The sequence below is a fragment of the Scyliorhinus canicula genome, chromosome 25, assembly GCF_902713615.1.
Source record: "Scyliorhinus canicula chromosome 25, sScyCan1.1, whole genome shotgun sequence".
NCBI classification, from domain to species: Eukaryota; Metazoa; Chordata; class Chondrichthyes; order Carcharhiniformes; family Scyliorhinidae; genus Scyliorhinus; species Scyliorhinus canicula.
Window position 1 is genome coordinate 3,692,353 of NC_052170.1, and position 18,661 is coordinate 3,711,013.

Below are 18,661 nucleotides of genomic sequence, written 5' to 3' on the forward strand. Positions count from 1 at the left end.
TGTTCTGTGGGCCTTGATCCTTCATCTGGGTTATTTTATGTAAAACTTAAAATCTTCACAACGTGAATTATAATTATCTTGGCACTGAAGTCCCCCCCCTGTCACTGTTTGCTTCGCAATGCAGAGCGACCAAGTGTGAGATCCATCTATGGCACTGGATGATGTACACATAATGGGATTATCAGGCTGTGTTTTGAGCTGGCATTGTTTCCACTTATTTAAATGTGCAGTCAGAGATGCTTATCAAAAGGAAATGCCAGGAGGAAGTGGCACTGTGGGGACATTAAAGGAAGATGATTAAATGAAGGAATTGATTTTCTTTTTCTTTCATTAGTCGAATGTACACAAAAAATAATAGTCACCACCGGAAAACTCACCCGTTATGAGTGGCGGTTTGTTTGGGAGGAATTGCCAGGATAATGATCGTCCAGCACTGCAATGGCTTAGCCTTGAGTTATCAAGTTTCCTTATGGTTGGATGGGCAAGTACACCACCTGGCCTACCACTGAAGATTCCAGTTCTAATTATCGCTCTGTAGTGAGTTAGCTTGCCTCAGTCAGCACAGCCAGTCTTACCATAAATCTTTACATCACCACACCAGAGAAGGTAAAAGCTTCTAGAGTTTCTGCTCCTGATGACAATTCAATCTTAAAATGTAGCCTAAAAATTGATGTTTCCAAAACTATAAATGCATTGATGTGCAATACCGTATGCTATTTTGACGAAGTATTTACCAATCTTCTTAAAAATGGGTTAATGTTGCTTTTAAATTAGCAAGCAGAGGAGAAATCCGTGAATGCATTAAATGTTCATCTGCTAATATTGGCAACAGTAATATCTGGGTTTTTGTTATGTTTCCATGTGACTGGAATGATGTCCTGGTATGGGAACAGTTCCAAAACTAGAAATGCAGTTCAGAATATCCCGAGACTAGACAGGAAAAACTCCTGGAATTGGGCTTATTACAACAATCATATCACTCAGAATGGGAGTGCTGTTGGCGGGATGGAGATAGCTGGCTTTGTGCTCCTCCTACTATTCCCACTATCCCTCATCATTTCTGATTGAAGATTAACAGTTTATCGAGCTATCCATCTGAGTACTGTTGTGACCTAGTTTTGCACTAAAATTAATATAATGTAATGTCAAATGAAAACTGGTAGCTGAGCAGCATTTTGAGTGCCTTCCCAAATGGTATGGCATGTTGCTAATGCTGTGGCACCATAACACGACAGTGCACATTTCTCACCCACGATCTCAGCTGGACCATCTGGGTGGAGGCGGACCATACCCATGAGGTGTGGATAGTGAGTCAACTTCGAGTAAAAGAACCTGTAACCATTTATCGTCTAGTTTATCTTATAACCTGATACGGTGGAGAATGAAAACACCGCTTTCTGAAAGGTTTGAGGCTGCCTTATGCCACTGCATGGCACAGAAATTGTTGCAGCTGTCACTGTGCCACCCCTTTGCTCAATGATAATTGTTTTTTTTATTACCGACATCAAATACTTTGACAATATTTTCTGCAACAGTAAAAACTAAGCAACTGTGGAAAATATTAAAGAGAATATTTGGCCACTTGGGTTGAGATTTTTGCACGAAACGCAGAAAGAAAAGATTTTTGGCCGTCTATCCTGACTGAGCAATGATAATTTCAAAGCATGTTTATTCTGCCAACTTATTTGATAGGTCCTTAAAAACTATCCATGTCAATGTCCACCTGTCATTAATTTGATTTGCCATCTTCCTACAAGGCTCTGGTTTAAAGCCCTTTTTTCAGATCGAAGAAGGAAGTCGAGGGTTCAGAGACAGATGGGAGTCGCCTCTGAAGGCTATCAAGGATCCGAAGCGAAATGAGATTGGGCAGCTTCAACCAAGCTCCCAGTAGGAGTTTACTTCAGAAAACTGCCCCCACTCTATCCAACAGTAAAAGGCTCACTGGCCTGAGAAGGGCAAAATTCTGCTTTTTTTTAACCCTTTTGTTTTATTACAGCATTTTCAGGATAGCATAATTACTTACTGATGGAAAAAAAAATTGCAGCTTTTTGAATCACTTAAATAACATTACCCAGGGGTCACTGTTAAGACCCCAGGACACAATTTCAAAATTTATAGATGATACCAAACTTAGAAGTGTTGTGAATTGTAGGGAGTATAGTGTAGAACTTTTTTTCTCTTTTAAAAAAAACAAATTTAGAATACCCAATTCTTTCTTTCCAATTAAGGGGCAATTTAGCGTGGCCAATCCACCTAACCTGCACATCTTTGGGTTGTAGGGGTGAAACCCACACAAACAGGGGGAGAATGTGCAAACTCCACATGGACAGTGACACAGGGTTGGGATCGAACCCAGATCCTCAGCGGCGTGAGGCAGCAGTGCTCACCACAGTGCCACTGTTCCGCCCCGATAATGTAGAACTTCTAAAGGACATAGACATGTCAGTGGAATGGATGGACAAATGGCAGATGAAATTTAATGCAGAGAAATGTGAAATGCTTCATTTTGGTCGGAAGAACACAAGCGACATTATGAAATAAAGGGTTAAGTCCAAAAGTGGATGCAGGAACAAAGGGGCCTGCATAAATCATTGAAGGTGAAAGGACAGGTTTAGGGTGCAGTTAATAAAGCATAAAGCATGTGAGGCTTTATTAAAAGGGACGAGGCTGCAAAAGCAAATGTTAAACTTGTATAACACATTGATTTAGCCCAAATTGAAATATTGCAACCAGTTCTGTGTGCTACACTTTAGGAACGATGTGAAAACATTAGAGAGAGTGCAGAAAAGTTTCACAAGAATGTTTCCAAGGATGAGGAACTTCGGTTACGTAGATTGGAAAATTGGAACTATTTTCCTTGGCGAAGAGAAGCTTGAGGGGAAATTTTATAGAGGTACTCAAAATCATGAGGTATGTGGACTGAGTAGACAGGGAGAAATAATTACCAGGAGTGAGAACCAGAGAGCATAGATTCAATGTAATTGGCAAAATAAACCATGCCAGCAGGAGGAAGCGCTTTTTCATGCAGCCAGTGGTGGAGTCGGGATCAATTAAGTAGAAGAAGGATGTGCAAGTCTATGAGAGAGGGCAGGGGATTGGGATTGGAAAATTTCTCATTCAGCGAGCCAGCAAAGACATGGAGGGCCAAATGCTTCTGTGTTGTAACCATTCTGTGAAATATGAGGGTGCTACATTTCACATCCATTTTTCAGGTTATTTACACATGCAGGAATTTTCGTCTTCTGCACAGGACAGCATAGAATCAAGCTTGCGGTGAGACGCCATTTTTGGGTTCAGGTCTCATTTTGAACTGTGGGTACCAGTCGGTTATCCCACTGTAGCTCCTGGGATTGGAGGAGAGTGAGAACCCGGCCAGTTATTAGGTCAAGCCTGGGCTTTCCGATTCTGGAGGGGGGTGGGGGAGAGACATGTGCGTGCTCCATCTGGCTTCACAAATATTTTGAGAAATGGTTGAGGGTTCTTAGTGGAGCAGTCACCAATGGTTCAAATGTGAAGAACGTGAAAGACCTTGTAAATCCACGGTATGGCCCCCCTTTTCAATTGCAAGCCACCTGGTTTTCAGATGAAACATGGGCCTTTGACATTTGAAAACATTCTTCATGTAATTCACGATTAATTGATATCTTTCCAGCTCAGGAAAGGATAGCAGGTAAATGGACCATGAGTGGAATAATTGTTTGGCAGATAGAACTCACCATACAGAAACAGACCATTTGGCCCAGCTGATCTATGTGGTGTTTATGCTCTGCATCAGCCCCATCCCGTTTTACTATGTCTGTCAGCATATTGGCATATCCTTCTATTGCTTTCTCCTTCAAGTTTATCTAACTTCCCCTTAAATGCATGTATGTATTATTCAGGAAGTGGTGGTGAATTCCACATTCTAACCACTCTTTTTAAGTATGGAGGTTTCTCCTGAATTCCTTATTGGATTCATTTGTGACTCCCTTCTATTTAAGGCCTCTAGTTTTGAACTCCTCCACAAGTGGGAATGTCTCTGTACAGTTTTGGAATATTATTCCGCGTTTATATGAATTTGTTAACCTGATTTGCTACTCTTAATGGCATGTAAAATGCCATGTTCCTTTGCTCCTCTACCCCATGTACATTCTTATTTTCCAACGAGTATGTTGCTTACCCACTCCTCCACCTCACACTTATTGTGAAATTAATTTACTATTTATTCACATCTTGATGGCATGTGTAGTGGCATGAATGTGTTCAAATTAGCATTTTATAGTCCCATTACATATTCATTTCCTGAGTGTTGTCCTTGCCTTGAGGCTTTACAGTGAGATGTCCCCAGGTTGTTACAATGAAATAGGGACTATCATTTTCTCCCCTTCCTGTCAGTCTTAGCATTGCTTGGCATTCTGACAGTGGTCTCATCCATTTGCCTACCCCATCCTCAACACCTGAATACATTTAAACATACAAATTAGGGGCAGGGGTAGGCCACTCGGCCCCTCAAGCCTGCTCCACCATTCAATAAGATCATGCCCAATTTGATTGCAAACTCCTGTCTCCCCTAGATAACCTTTCACCCCATTTTTTATCAAGAATCTACCTACCTCGTCCTTAAAAAAAATTCAAAGACTACTTCCACCGCCTTTTGAGGAAGAGAGTTCCAAAGACACTCAATTCTTCTAATCCCTGTCTTGAATGGGTGGCCCCTTATTTTTAAACAGTGACCCTTAGTTCTAGATTCGCTCACAAGAGGAAACATTCGCTCCCCATCCACCCTGTCAATACCCCTGAAGATTGAAACCTTTAAGACCAAGTCACCACTTACCCTTCTAAACTCCAACAGATAGAAGCCTCGCCTGTCCAACCTTTCCTCATAAGACAACTTGCCCATTCCAGGCATTAGACTGGTAAATGTTCTCTGAACTGCTTTCAACGCATTTACATCCTTCCTTATTGAGACCAATATGATACACAATACTCCAGATTCGCTCTGTTCTTACCTCCCCAAGTTCACCTGGACACTTTTTTCTTCCCCACCGCCTCATTCAGGCAAGCACTGTTTCCACTCTCTCGGCTCCATTTAGGGAGCATTCTTATCTCTCTCTGAAACTGCTGCTCGGTATTCAATAACCTGCGATATGCTCTGGAATTCCCCTCGATTTCTTTTTTGCCCACAGACATGGAATATTGGTTATGCTTTGAAATGCTAGCTACGTATCAAATGTGGACTGTTGCCATGCAGCACAGTGGTTAGCACTGTTGCCTCACAGCATCAGGGACCCGGGTTCGATTCCCAGCTTGGGTCACTGTCTGTGCAGAGTCTGAACGATCCCCCCGTGTCTGCGTGGGTTTCCTCCGGCTGCTCCAGTTTCCTCCCACAAGTCCCGAAAGACATGCTTGTTAGGTGAATTGGACATTCGGAATTCTCCCTCTAGGTACCTGAACAGGCACTGGAATGTGGAGACTAAGGGGATTTTCACAATAACTCCATTGCAGTGTTAATGTAAGCCTACTTGTGACAATAATAAAGATTATTATTGTTGCTTTTATCATTGATTTATGTTTTCAAACCATGTCGAGTTTTCAAAGGATTCCTGTCTGGAACTGAGTTGAGATTTTGTCATGAAGATTTATAATCATTGTTTTCAGTGTTTAATTGGTGTGACATTTCTTTATAGCAAATTTGACCTTAACTGCATCTCACTCCATTTGAATATATGATCTTAGCGACAATCATCGCCAATTGCATTGTTTTAGCACTGGAGCAACACTTACCCGATGATGACAAGACGCCCATGTCCGAACGACTGGTAAGTTATGTTTTTTCTCATATGTTTTTATTACGTGTGTGCGTTTATCTTGCTTGCTAAAAGTTAGCAGCAATTGAAGGCTCCAGATATGCACCGTGCTGTGACTGGAAAGTGCATGGGTGTGGATGTTGGTTGAGTTTAGGATTGGTTTTGACTATGTGGCTCCCATTGTAAAGTAAGCCGCTATATGTATAAAGTTTAGACTCAGCCAAAGATGACCAGCATCCACGGAGTCATTCCCCAGCACAATTTGGCACTCGGGAGGAAGGGAAATTTCTTAAAATTCTGTGTGCAAGTTTCTTTCCTTCCTCCCTTGCAGTTCTCTCCAGGGAGCACTGATGTGCTGGGCTTTGAGGAAAAAATGGGATAAAGGTGCCTGTTCTGTTGATATTTTTGTAATTTGTTCCCCAAATGCAGATGATCCTGGCTCGATGACATTCATTCTCCAGTCAGTAGCAAGTTCAAATGATACAGTCAACTGTGTAGTGTGGACTGGAATTATGTGGAGGGCAGACTGAGTAGAGACGACAGGATCACTTTTCTGAAAAGAGATTGGGGAAATACTTAGGCTTTTACAAAAATCACAGTTTTCATGGGTAGCTTTCTGGTGGTAGCCCACAAATGATCAGAAATATTGAATTAAATGTTGTCGTCCATTACCATTACTACCATATTTATATTCTGGAGCTGCGGCACTCTGTGGTTTCGACTTTGATTTGCCACTTTAACAAATGGGCAGAAGATGAATTCAGATTCGCATTTAATTGATGTAAGCAGTGGCTGTTAGAAGAATCATGCTCCAGTGGCGACATGCTCTTGTTCATGGGGTCATCAAAAGAGCAGCCAGCTGCCATGCAACATGCAATCAATTCGAAGCAAAGAAACCAGCAAGTGAATATCTATAGCCCTGTGAAATTATTTTGATTCAATAGAAACCCCGATGACTGCAGATTCCACTTTAAAGGGGAACATATTCAAGCAAAAGTCTATGACAACCCAGCTGCGATGGTGTGAAGATTCTATAACCATCTTCAATGTCCCTAGAACAGTTGAGTAATTCCTGCCAAAAACTACGTGTATGGGCTTTATCTAAGAACAAAGAATGGTTGGACTGTTAGAATCTCCCACAGTCAGATACCCTGCAGACACTCATCCAGACACTCACATGAAGGATGTCTGTATGGGCAATGTGCTGGTACCAACAACCCACCGCAGTCCCTTCTCTTCAGATACCAGACCCATTGCCACCCATGTGGAAGTCAAGATTGGATTCACCCTTGCAAAAACAAAACAAAATGCACGGAAACACCAGTCCTAAGGGGAGGGAGTTACATATATGCCACACATTGCAACGGAGCCCCAATCAAGGCTTTAGGCATAACCAAAATAAATCTAGACAAATGTAAAGAGAGGAGCGGATTACGATCAAACTGACAGGGACTCCCAGCCAACAAGGGAATGGGAGCCAAATTCTGCATTCCGAACCCACCCATGAAGAGAGAACGAAAGACCCAAGTGGAGAGAAAGAAAGAGAGAAAAAAAACGCAACCTCAAGGGATAGTCAGAAGAAACCCAGTCCTCCCCAGGATAATAAAGAAATCTGCCCAGGCCGTTGTAGATTCTTAAATTCACTAACTAAAAAGAAACAAAATAAATGCTTAATGCCAAAAAGAAACCTGAAACGCACTAGCTCTAACTGGGGGGGGGGGGGGGGGCTGTTCTCAATCTAAGTGAGGACTAAACTCACCCAACCACCCACCCCTTTTCCCCAAACCTCTACCCCACCCGTCTCCAATCATCCTCTCCAAAAAGCAAAAGGAATCACATTCCTCGTAATTGACTCAATAAGATTCTACTAGATCAGAGTAGTCGACAAAACACACCATCATGCTCCTTCCTGCATGAAAAAAAACAGCAACTAGAAATCAACATGATCAACAGGGAGTAACACCCAGAAGAACTGCAGGGAAATCTGCATGCCAAAAGAGAAGACGAAGGATAAAACAGGATCAACAAGCCTTCTTCAAGATCTCCCAAGGATTCCAACGATCACAGGACATCGAGCAAAGGGGCCAGCGAATGGTGGGCCAGACTGACCATCGGCCTCAAAGACGGGATACGTTGTGCTCCATTGAATCTGATGCACCCACCCTCCAAATCAGAATTACTAAAGCATAGCTTTACTAAACACAATCGGGAACTCGCCACTCACTCCTCACCAGGGACCAGACTCAGGGGCGCAGCCCGCCCGGCCCCCCTCTCCGGAACCAGACAGGATGAACGACACACCATGCACAGGATCTTGACAACAATAAGGCGGGCCCTCATCAAAGATGAGCAGAGCCAGAAGTCTAGCTCCCGCGCTCACGTCAAGTGACCCCCCCCCCCCCCCCCCCCCCCCCCCCCACCCAAACATTTCCTGATATAATATGGAGTGAATCAAATCGACTGAAGGCTGGCAGCTGTAACACTGGGGACTTCCAAGGTGGATCATCAACTTTGGCACTTCTTACTAAAGGTGGTTGAAATGCTTCAGCCTTGTCTTTTGCACTGATTTGCTGGGACACCCCATGATTTGAGGATGGGGATATTTGTGGAATCCTCCTCTTCCAGTTATTAATAATGTAAGTATTAAATTATTTATCTCCACAAAGTCTTACCATGTAAAAGGCCACTGGAAAAGTTGTTAGAAACTAAAATTGTCTATGAATTTGGATAATGCAGCCCTTTTCATATGATCTTGTCTCAGCCCTTTTACTTTTGTTTTAATTAACTGAGAAACGGAAGCATGGAAACCCACCATTGTGTTGAAGGGCTTCCAAGCTAAGCTGTTAAGAAATTCACATATTTTTCACTTTCCCAAGCCAAGGCAAAGATTTAGGTGCAGGTTTAGCAAGAGACAAAGTTTTGCTACCTTAATTGTTTACAGATTGCTGATGGTATTTAACCTTGCAGCTTACCAGAACACAACCCTGATACATTTTCTGCTGCTTGTATGGTTGGGGCCACCCTTCCCATAACACAGGTTTCAAGGTTATCCATGGTCGAGTGTGGAAAATCCCAGATTACACGCCCCCTGCGAAACTCATTACTGAACCAGGCTGACTGTTCATTTTCTATCGCTGCCCTGCTCTGGTTTACTGTAACGTTGCTTGATTAAAATCGGGGATTATGGAACTTTCCATGTCACATTTATAGTCCATGCCCTCCATGTCATTTTTGTCCTCTTCATTTCCATCTCAAAGCCACTTTTAGGACTCCATTAGTGTGAGAATGGATGTTTTAAGAAAGTTTTTTTGGGGAATATTGTGTTAATCTATAAAGAAGGCTGTGAGTCTGTTATTATGAATGATTTAATTAATCTGGAAAAGGTTTAATAGTGACTTCTGTCTGGAATGCATTTGTAATGAAACCTTTGTGATCAAGTGGTTTATAAGTAAATAAGCTTGGTTCAGAAATTTGCATTAGTAGATGCATGGGGATCTGTTATTTCCAGCTGTTAAATTTCAATGGGAAGTAAAAGTTTCATAAGTAAGCAAGAGAAGTATACTAAAAAAAATTTAACCCGAAAGTGGGGGCATTAGGAAACCATGAAAGATTTTACCATTTTGGAAGTTCAAGGAGTACATGGAATCATAGAATCATAGAATTTACAGTGCAGAAGGAATCTGAGATGAAAGGAGGGGAAAAAGGTATTTTAGAGTTACCATAGAGAGCTTTGGGGTTAGCTGTGTGAGGAAGAGCTGCTGGAAACAGCTCTGACCTGAGCAGCTTGAACCAGCAGTCTCAAGGCTGCAAAAGACAGTCCTGTTCTGAAGTCTTGGATTTCCACAGCAGAATGGAAGAAAGTTTGCAAGATTGTTGGTATGCCTTATTAAAGTGACAACAGCTTTGCCTTAGGGTAATGTTAAAGTTAAACATCTATGAAGGAATGTTGCCGTTTTGGTATTTACTTGTGGGTTTGAGCAAGTCGGGAATCTTTTGGGGGAATGTTTTGTGAGACTAATTTTCAATGTGCAACTGTGTGCTTAAGTTTTCTTTTCTTGTTCATAATAAACCGTTTGACTTTGAATTTAAAAATCACATAAGTGTCATTGGACTTCTTGTTAATGAGATCAGTACATTTTCTTCTTGTTTTCAAAATGCAAAAAAAGGTATGGCTGTAAACCAGGTTTCTCTCTGGGATTTGGTATGCTCAGCATTAACATTTGCTGTAGTCATAACAAAGTATTTTCTACTAAATGCCTCCCAAAACTAGCCTGCAGATTGAATGAATGCTACTTGCACCCTTCAACCATCAGAATTTTCTATTTCTCTGCAGATGACTTTGTGTGGTTTAGGGATTTGTAGTTCATGTTATTTTCTGTATTGTCTGGAACCTCAGTTAGAAACCAGGTCTTGGGTTTCATTGTTTCATTGCTGAAAACAATGTTCGAACACATAACTTCCTAAAGATTTCGATGATTACGGCACAAATTGCTGTAATATACAGCTCCCTCCACATCTCTATCAGATAGGGGAGACACACAGTCCCATCTGAAAGATCTGGTTTCAACACTGTTCTCAGATACAACTCTTCAATGAAGTTGAGGTGTTCTTTGAGATAATATACAACCACTTTATTTGGAAAATGGTACGTGCAACACCTGAATCTTCTTACTCCTTTCTGAGTACTGCACTGCTCTTAGTATTTGTTTGAACAATGTGGTGAAAAGGAGCTTGGTTCAAGTCAAATCCGAAGGACAGAACATCAAGTGCTCCTTTAAGTGCTGGGGGTGTAAGCGTAGGTTACACGATAACTTGAACGGGGCTTGAACCTGCACCTTCTGACTTTGAGGCAGTAGTGCTACTATCTAAGGCAAACTGACATCCTTTATTAGCTCCCAGATATATTAACCAAGAACATATTGAGAAAAGGTTAGTAACTGTGCTTTCTGTTTTTGCTTTGTTTCAGGATGACACGGAACCATATTTCATTGGAATCTTTTGCTTTGAGGCAGGAATTAAAATAATTGCTCTAGGATTTGCGTTTCACAAAGGTTCTTACTTGCGGAACGGCTGGAACATCATGGATTTTGTTGTGGTCCTGACTGGGTGAGTCACAGGAATGTTGTCTTGCAATATTTATGCTGATTGGGCTGGGATAATTTCACAGCTAGACCTGTGTACAGTGTGTGATTGTTTTCAGGAATTAGCTGAATCTCATCAACAGACTAGTGGGGTGAAGTGCAAATGAGCTCCAAGATCAAATTGTACTTTAATGATTTGAGTGAAGAGTACTTTGCCAGATGGTTAAATAATCCTGGATACTACAAAGAGAGATGATTCGAAACTTGCAATTCTTTCTTAGTCCTTTCCTTATTTCTATGTTGCTTTGTTGGTCAGAGACATGATCACTCATGTAGAACCTGCTTTATAATGCCAATGTGAGCTTGGAGAGGTGACTGTGCCTCGGAGATATCTAAGAAACAGATGGAAAGCATGAAACAGGATCGGAATAGGACGGGGATGCATGATGTTTACAGCAACCATTTTATAACATTTAAGAGCAGGTGTCATTCAGTACAATGATTTACTAGGAAAGTACTGCGCGGAGGATGAAAGAAGTATTTAACCATTTTATCTTAAAAATAAATTGTGCTAATTAACACCAGTCCATACATGATTATTTTATCTTTTAGTGAAGCTTGAGGCCAGCATTTGGTGAGACTAAAGAGGGTGACAGTTGTCACCTAGTGTGTTAAGTGTTTTGTTATTCCAGAATGCTGATGATATAGAATTGGTTTCTAACTCTGAAGAAGTGCTTATCATTCCCAATGGTAGGAATAATGTGGGGGGGGGGGGGGGGGGTGGAGGTGGAATCCGGGGCGGGGGGGGGGGGGTGTAAACATTCAAAATTCCTACAATCTGCCCACCTGCCAGACTCACTATTGATATTTAGAGGCGATAGCAACTGAAAGATAGGATGGCCTGGATAAAGTAGTGCAGTCTTTTAATGGAAGGAATCATGGATGGAAATTAGAATTACAGATTAAATTCAATCTTGTTAATATTTTTAGAGTCAGTTTCCTTCCTGGACCAGCAATAACTCTGTGATTTAAGCATTGCTAATTTATGTTCAAGGTACAAGTGGTTCAATACTTATTTCCTGCTCCTCTCAATTGCAATTGTGTATCTTGTGCAATGTGTAATTAAATCTCTTCAAAGATCAAATTTGTTGCTAAATTAATTCAAGCTTGTTTTTAAAACTGGGATTATATTTGGAGAAAACTAAAAAAAATGCCTTGTATGCAGTGTGTTATGAAGTTATTTAAAAACAATTGCAAATGAATAATCTTTATAAAAAAATGAGGATTAACTGACTAAGACTGGACGTGTCACGGCCCTCTCGGGCAGGTGGCATCTTTAAAATTGACAGCGCTACCGAGGTAAACTCGAGGTAAATAGAGTTTTTAAAAAATCAATCCGACTGAAACAGCCGGTGTAAAGGATTACAAATGGGCACTTCCACTATTGGTAAAATACTGAGTTTTGCTTTTTTCTTATTCTTCAGTATAATCTGTTTTTGATCTGTACTCATTCAGTATGCAATTTGAGTTTTACTTGGAAGCAGAGGTTTCACTCTGTGAAGATTAGTAGAATAACGGTGAGTCTGTGTTTGATGTGGTTTGTAGGTTTATGTTTTCTGTTGGGGTCTTCCATGCGTTTGGTCAATAGAACAGTGACTATTGGATTAGGAGCAGTGGAATCCGTCACCTTGGACTGTGTCCATTCGGTGCTCCTGGCATTTATATATTTTTTCTTTAGGTTCATTACAGGCGGTTATTTTTCCCTTCTCCTTTGAAGTTTACCAAAACTTTGACAGGTAGAGAAGACCGAGAGAGTAATATTTGTTAAAATGGATTATCTTATGCTTGTGGTAGGAGAGGGATGTACTTTGAGACGAATACCTTTTTGCTTTGCATTTCTCCAGAACTTTAGCTGAATCATTGATTAACCATATGGAGGGAAAGGTTCCATTGAGCAAGTGTGTAACCTGAAAGAAAATGAAAAAGTATTTGAAATGCTGAAGAATTGTCTTCGTTGGTTATTGAACTGGTAATAGTAAGACAGAAAATCCAGATTCAAATAAGAATAAGAGGATTATATTTTTCATTAGAATATGGTGGTGTGTTATGGTAAGTAGCCATTGAGGTCAAATTGATTGCAACATTTAGAAGGTGAAAATTGGAAGAGGAAAGACTAAGTAGGGGAATGGGCTTGGACTCTACAGCATCTATGGGACAAGTACTGACCATTCATAATATTAACTTAGCTTGAATATAGCACAGGTAGTAATCCATTATTTAAATCTGCTGCTTGGTACTTATTGAGCTATTGGGTTGAGCATTGAGGAACACTGATACAGTCATAAACCCCTAAACATGCAGCTTGAGCAATAAGTCGGAAGAATCCCACAATTGGATTTATTTAAAACTGTTATCCAATGCAATTAGAATTTAGGTATTAGTTTTAGGCTGGCAGCTGGCTGGTTTGACTTTGTGGTGTCTTTGTTTAAATAGTGCTGTGTGGATTTGGCATCTCAGTGGGCATGGCTGTTAAAGTACAAGATACAAGGTTATTTATGATAGTGAATGAAGTAAACAAATGACTATATATATGCAGATTATGAATGATGTTACACTGCAGACTTTGCCTCTCCAATGACACAATAATTGCTAATGTACCAAACCCTGATCTTTATACTGTTTATTTGCTGAATTATGAGGTCCTGTATATAAGAGTTCAGGAGGCAAAATGAACATTTTCTCATTGCACCGACCAATCCAGATTAGGACAATCTTTCTTCTGAGCCATGGAGCTGGATTCTCCGCCTCCCGAAGCTGGTAGCTGGAACTGCGATGGGGTGGAGAATAACATGCAATGCAAAAATTGTGATTTGTCCCTGGTGCGGATTCCGACGCCATGCTCCGGTCCCCCTGCTGGCAGCATTAGTGAAGTTCGCGCCCTGCGCCGATGGGCCCATGCAAAACCGTGATTTGCATGGAACTGAATGTATACTCCACCCTTCTGTGATGCCCCACCCCTCCGCAATGCTCCACCACTCCGTGAGGCTCCGCCCCTCCATGATGCTCCACCCCTCCGTGATGCTCCACCCTTCTGTGATGCCCCACCCCTCCACGATGCTCCACCCCTCCGCGATGCTCCACCCCTCCGTGATGCCCCACCCCTCCGTGATGCCCCACCCCTCTGCGATGCTCCACCCCTCTGCGATGCTCCACCCCTCCGTGATGCCCCACCCCTCCATGATGCCCCACCCCTCTGCGATGCTCCACCCCTCCGTGATGCCCCACCCCTCCGCGATGCCCCACCCCTCTGCGATGCTCCATCCCTCCGCGATGCTCCACCCCTCCGTGATGCTCCACCCCTCCGTGATGCTCCACCCCTTCGTGATGCTCCACTCCTCCACGATGCTCCACCCCTCCGCGATGTTCCACCCCTCGGCGATGTTCCACCCCTCTGTGATGTTCCACCCATCCACGATGCTCCACCCGTCCCTGATGCTCCACCCCTCCGTGATACTCCACTCCTCCGCGATGCCCCACCCCTCCGCGATGCTCCACTCCTCTGCGATGCCACACCCCTCCGCGATGCCCCATCCCTCCGCGATGCCCCATCCCTCCACAATGCTCCACTCCTCCACGATGCTCCACTCCTCCACGATGCCCCATCCCTCCGCGATGCCCCACCCCTCCGCAATGCTCCACTCCTCCGCGATGCTCCACTCCTCCGCGATGCCCCACCCTCCACAATGCTCCACTCCTCCGCGATGCTCCACCCCTCCGCGATGCTCCACCCCTCCGCGATGCTTCATCCCTCCGCGATGCTCCACCCCTCCGCGATGCTCCACCCCTCCACGATGCCACACCCCTCCGCGATGCTCCACCCCTCCGTGATGCTCCACCCACACGGGCATGAATTGGTGCAAGTGAGGCCTGGGTGCCATGGCTGTTGAGGGGGAGTAAGAAGGTAAGATGCTGAGAGTTTGCTGCCAGGGAGTAGCAGGGATCGACTTGGTGCCAAGTCCGTACACTTGGGATGTTCTTCATGGGATCGGTGCGGTCTGGCTCAGACTGCCATTGCTGCACTATGTGATTGAAACGCACCCCTTTGGTGCAACTTATAGGCCCTGGCTGTTCACACCTGACTGCTCAACTGTGCCCTGCAACTGCTCAGAAAGCCTCTGGTCACCCAGCACCCCACCTAAGTTCCCCACCCCCAACCTCAGACACCCTCACACTTCAGCAAATTTTTCAGCAACAAATTTTCTCCCAACAATAAAATAAACAAGGTATAAAAAAAAATAAACAGAAATACAAAGCAATAAATTAATAACAATACAAAAAACAAGAAAGTGGCAGACAAACAGTCGCAAAAACAAACCCCCTTAACAGATCCCTAACCCCCCCCCCCCCCCGGGCTGCTGCTGAGATTGACCACCCTCTAACCCTCTGCCAGGAAATCGAGAAAGGGCTGCCACCGCCGGAAGAACCATTGTACCGACCCCCTCAGGGCAAACATGACCTTCAACATTGTTGTTTAGGGTAGATCTCTGGCAATAAGTGAGCTGACTTTATTCTTTACAACGAATGATTAAGCTTAAAGTGTAGTCATAGGCATTTTTTACACAGTAAAATCCCACAAACAGTGCTGAAATGAAGGATCAGTTAGTATGTTTGATATTATTGTTTGCAGGAAAATGTTGCCACGATATCGGGAAAACCTTTTTGAAGGTTTTTCTCTAAAAAGGTGGCACCTTCAAAGATATAGGGCGAAATTCTCCGCCCCCCACGACGGGTGGGAGAATAGCGGGAGGGCCTTCCCAACATTTTTGCCGCCCTCCCGCTATTCTCCCCCCTCCCCGCCGAAGTCCCGACCCGAATCGCTGCCGCCGTTATTTTACGGCCGGCAGCGATTCTCAGCTGTTAGATGGGCCGAAGTCCCAGCCCTTTCTGCCGTTTTTATGAACGGCAAACACACCTGGTCTTGCCGTTCGTAAAAACGGCATCACAAACTCGCTATTAATAACCATGGCACCGATTGGCACGGCCGTACCACGGCCGTGCCAAGGGTGCCATGGGCCCGCGATCGGTGCCCACCGATCGCGGGCAGCGGGCCCGATGCCCGCGCACTACTTGTCCTTCCGCCGCCCCGCAGTATCTATTCGCGGGGCGGCTGAGGGGCAACCCGGCCCGCGCATGCGCGGGTTTCGCGCAAAAACGCGATGACGTCACCCGCGCATGCGCGGGTTGGAGTCTTCCAAACTGCGCATGCGCGGCTGACGTCATATGACGCGTCAGCCGGAGCCTACGGCGTCGGGCTGCTAGCCCCGACCGGGGACCAGAATCGGTCCCCGGTCGGGAAGGGGCGCGCTGCCGTAAAACCCGCCCGGGTTTTACGCCAGCTTTACGATTTCTCCCGTTTTGGGAGAATCTCGCCCATAGTATTAGTTCAGTGCTCACTAGAGTATTGTGTGCTTTTGTAAAGACCTAGAATGGGAGGTGAATTCATTGAAGCATACAAAACTCTGAGAGAGCTTGACAAGGTGGATGCTGAGAGGGTTGTTTCCCCTTGTGCGGGAGTGGGGGAGGGATCTAGAACTAGGGGGATACAGTTTAAAAATAGGGGGTGTCCCATTGCAGGCAGAGATGAGGGGGAATTTCTTCTTTGGGAGGTGCTGATCTTTGGAATTCTCTTCCACAGAGAGCAGTGGAAGCTGGTGCACTGAATATATTTAAAGTTGAGATCGGTAGATTTTTGCTTGACAAAGGATTCCAGGGTTCTGAGGAACAGGCAGGGAAGTGAGCTTAAGGCCGCAATCAGATAAGCCAGCATCTTATTTAATAGCAGAATATGTTTGATGGGCTGACCGTCCCACTTCTTATCCTATTTCTTATGATCTTATGGCATTAATACAAGGTCACATTTCCACTGGTGGGTCAAGAGTATGTTAAAGATCCCACGGCACGATTTGAAGGAAAGCAGAGAGCTTTTTCCTGACAATCTTCTTCCTGCAGCCAATATACCAAAAATAGATGAACCTACTTGAACCCACTTGTAATTCAGAGGTAAGGGTGGTGCCAACTGAGCATTCTAATGGAGAGCTATTGATGGATTATATATAGAATAATGGATGCCTATGAGTAAATTATAGGATTGAATCTGATTGAACGCTTTGGTTAGTTTATAAAAGGAATAATGGGCACCCAGGAGTGAATTACAGAGTGGAATCTAATCGAGGTGTTCAAATTATTTTGCAACCCACAATAGCAACTAGAAAGTTTCCAGCTGTTATCTAAATCACAAGTATTTGTGACCTTGAAATCCATCATTTTCTGTAATTTACCCTGAGAGTTCATGGGGTGATGGAACTGCTATAAGAAAAACATGTTGTTCAATTTTAGTAACCAGTGCAACCACTGGTAACTGATGTGCTCTGTGTGGTTGATACTGCTGTCATTGGAGAACTAATGATTATCACACAAATGGAGTAAATTTAGCATGCAGTAGCCAACAATTAATTTCTAGAAATAGTTAGATTTATTTTATAATAGTTCAAAAAGTGTGTTGCACATATTTTGGATAAATCAATATGCCCATAATGGAAACTGCCTGTGTAAACCTGTTGCACCTCAAAATTATTCTCCCACCAGTAGTGGCACCTTCCTTTTAGAATTCGTCAACCCCTTCAGCTTGCTCTGCGTAGATGCTCCAGTGCTGTAAACAACTTCTACTTCTCACTATATTTGGACAATTACTGTAAACGTATGTTCAAAGTATTGGACAAGATAATGAAATAATGCAGGACTTTAAATTGGGAGCTGAATTACACTGTGCATGCCAAGGTTCAATTGTATCCTGAACTTTCACCCAGCTTCACCTAAACACTAAACTTTCTCTTAGCTCTTTAGCTTCAAGGGAGAGGTGGCGGTGGTGGCATAGTGGACTCGTAATCCAGAGACCCATGGCAATGCTCTGGGGGCAAAGGTTCAAATCCCACCACTGCAGATGGTGAAATTTGAATTCAGTTGTTGATTGAAAGAAGGGTAAAACCTATAGTTAGATTAATGCTGGTGGTTATATGTGTGGGGGATGGTTAAGTTGTGATTCTGTTCTGCTTGCAGTGTGAAGAGTAAATAAAAGCCTAGAGATGGATAAATTGCTTAGCAACTGAGGCATTGTAAGGTCGAGAAGATTTTAAGTTTTAGTTTAACTAATTTGATTGCAGTTGAGATGGGTAGTGAGAGAGAATGCAGCTCTGCCAGAAACAGTTGGTTGAGGCTGGAGAGGGAACTCAGCTTTGCTACGTGAAAGGCCATACCTTGGAATAGTGGTTAAGAAAATTAAGTGCAGAGATCTGAAGAGCAACTAGTTAAAGAAACTAGAGAACGGGAGAGAGGTTTATAAGAAGTCTCATGTTGAAGGTACTGAAACACAGTACTGTTCAGTAAAGATAGACAGAGCTGAGAAAACTGAAACGTCAGAAAAATATCTGAAGATTTGTGAGATTTTACTACAGCCTATGGAACGTGAGTTTAAGTAATGATGGGAATTAGGGCTGGATCTCGGAGTTTGCGTAAAAGCAGTTAAGCCAAAGGTAACCTAAAAGGGGGTAGTATAAAATCCTGGACAGATTTTAAGTCAAAAATGGGGCAAAACTTGGGTTAAAAGAGTCTTTTGTAAAGCCTGGACTGGATTTTGGAATGTAAAACTCTCAGGGAAAGCACAATTATGAAAGATTTTAAAGTGCGTTTTTGGGAGTGGAGTTTGGAAGCTCCCATGTGATCATCATCTGGGAGGAT

At 43.3% G+C, this 18,661-nt stretch overlaps 1 protein-coding gene and 1 long non-coding RNA gene across 16 annotated transcripts in view; one reads left to right on the forward strand and one right to left on the reverse strand.

Annotated features, from left to right (window-relative positions):
• Positions 1-18,661, forward strand: part of cacna1ab (calcium channel, voltage-dependent, P/Q type, alpha 1A subunit, b) — a 617,073-nt gene that overhangs the window by 148,701 nt on the left and 449,711 nt on the right. For all 10 annotated transcript variants that reach the window (XM_038784774.1, XM_038784777.1, XM_038784770.1 and 7 more), the window contains exons 4-5: positions 5,693-5,798; positions 10,753-10,892. In XM_038784774.1, the coding sequence (XP_038640702.1) occupies positions 5,693-5,798; positions 10,753-10,892 (246 nt within the window). The remainder of the gene's footprint in view (positions 1-5,692; positions 5,799-10,752; positions 10,893-18,661) is intronic.
• LOC119957093 overlaps positions 11,173-18,661 on the reverse strand; it is a 120,964-nt gene continuing 113,475 nt past the window's right edge. For all 6 annotated transcript variants that reach the window (XR_005458745.1, XR_005458742.1, XR_005458744.1 and 3 more), the window contains 2 exons: positions 12,749-12,834; positions 11,173-11,259 (listed from right to left, as the gene is read on the reverse strand). This is a non-coding gene — a long non-coding RNA (uncharacterized LOC119957093). The remainder of the gene's footprint in view (positions 11,260-12,748; positions 12,835-18,661) is intronic.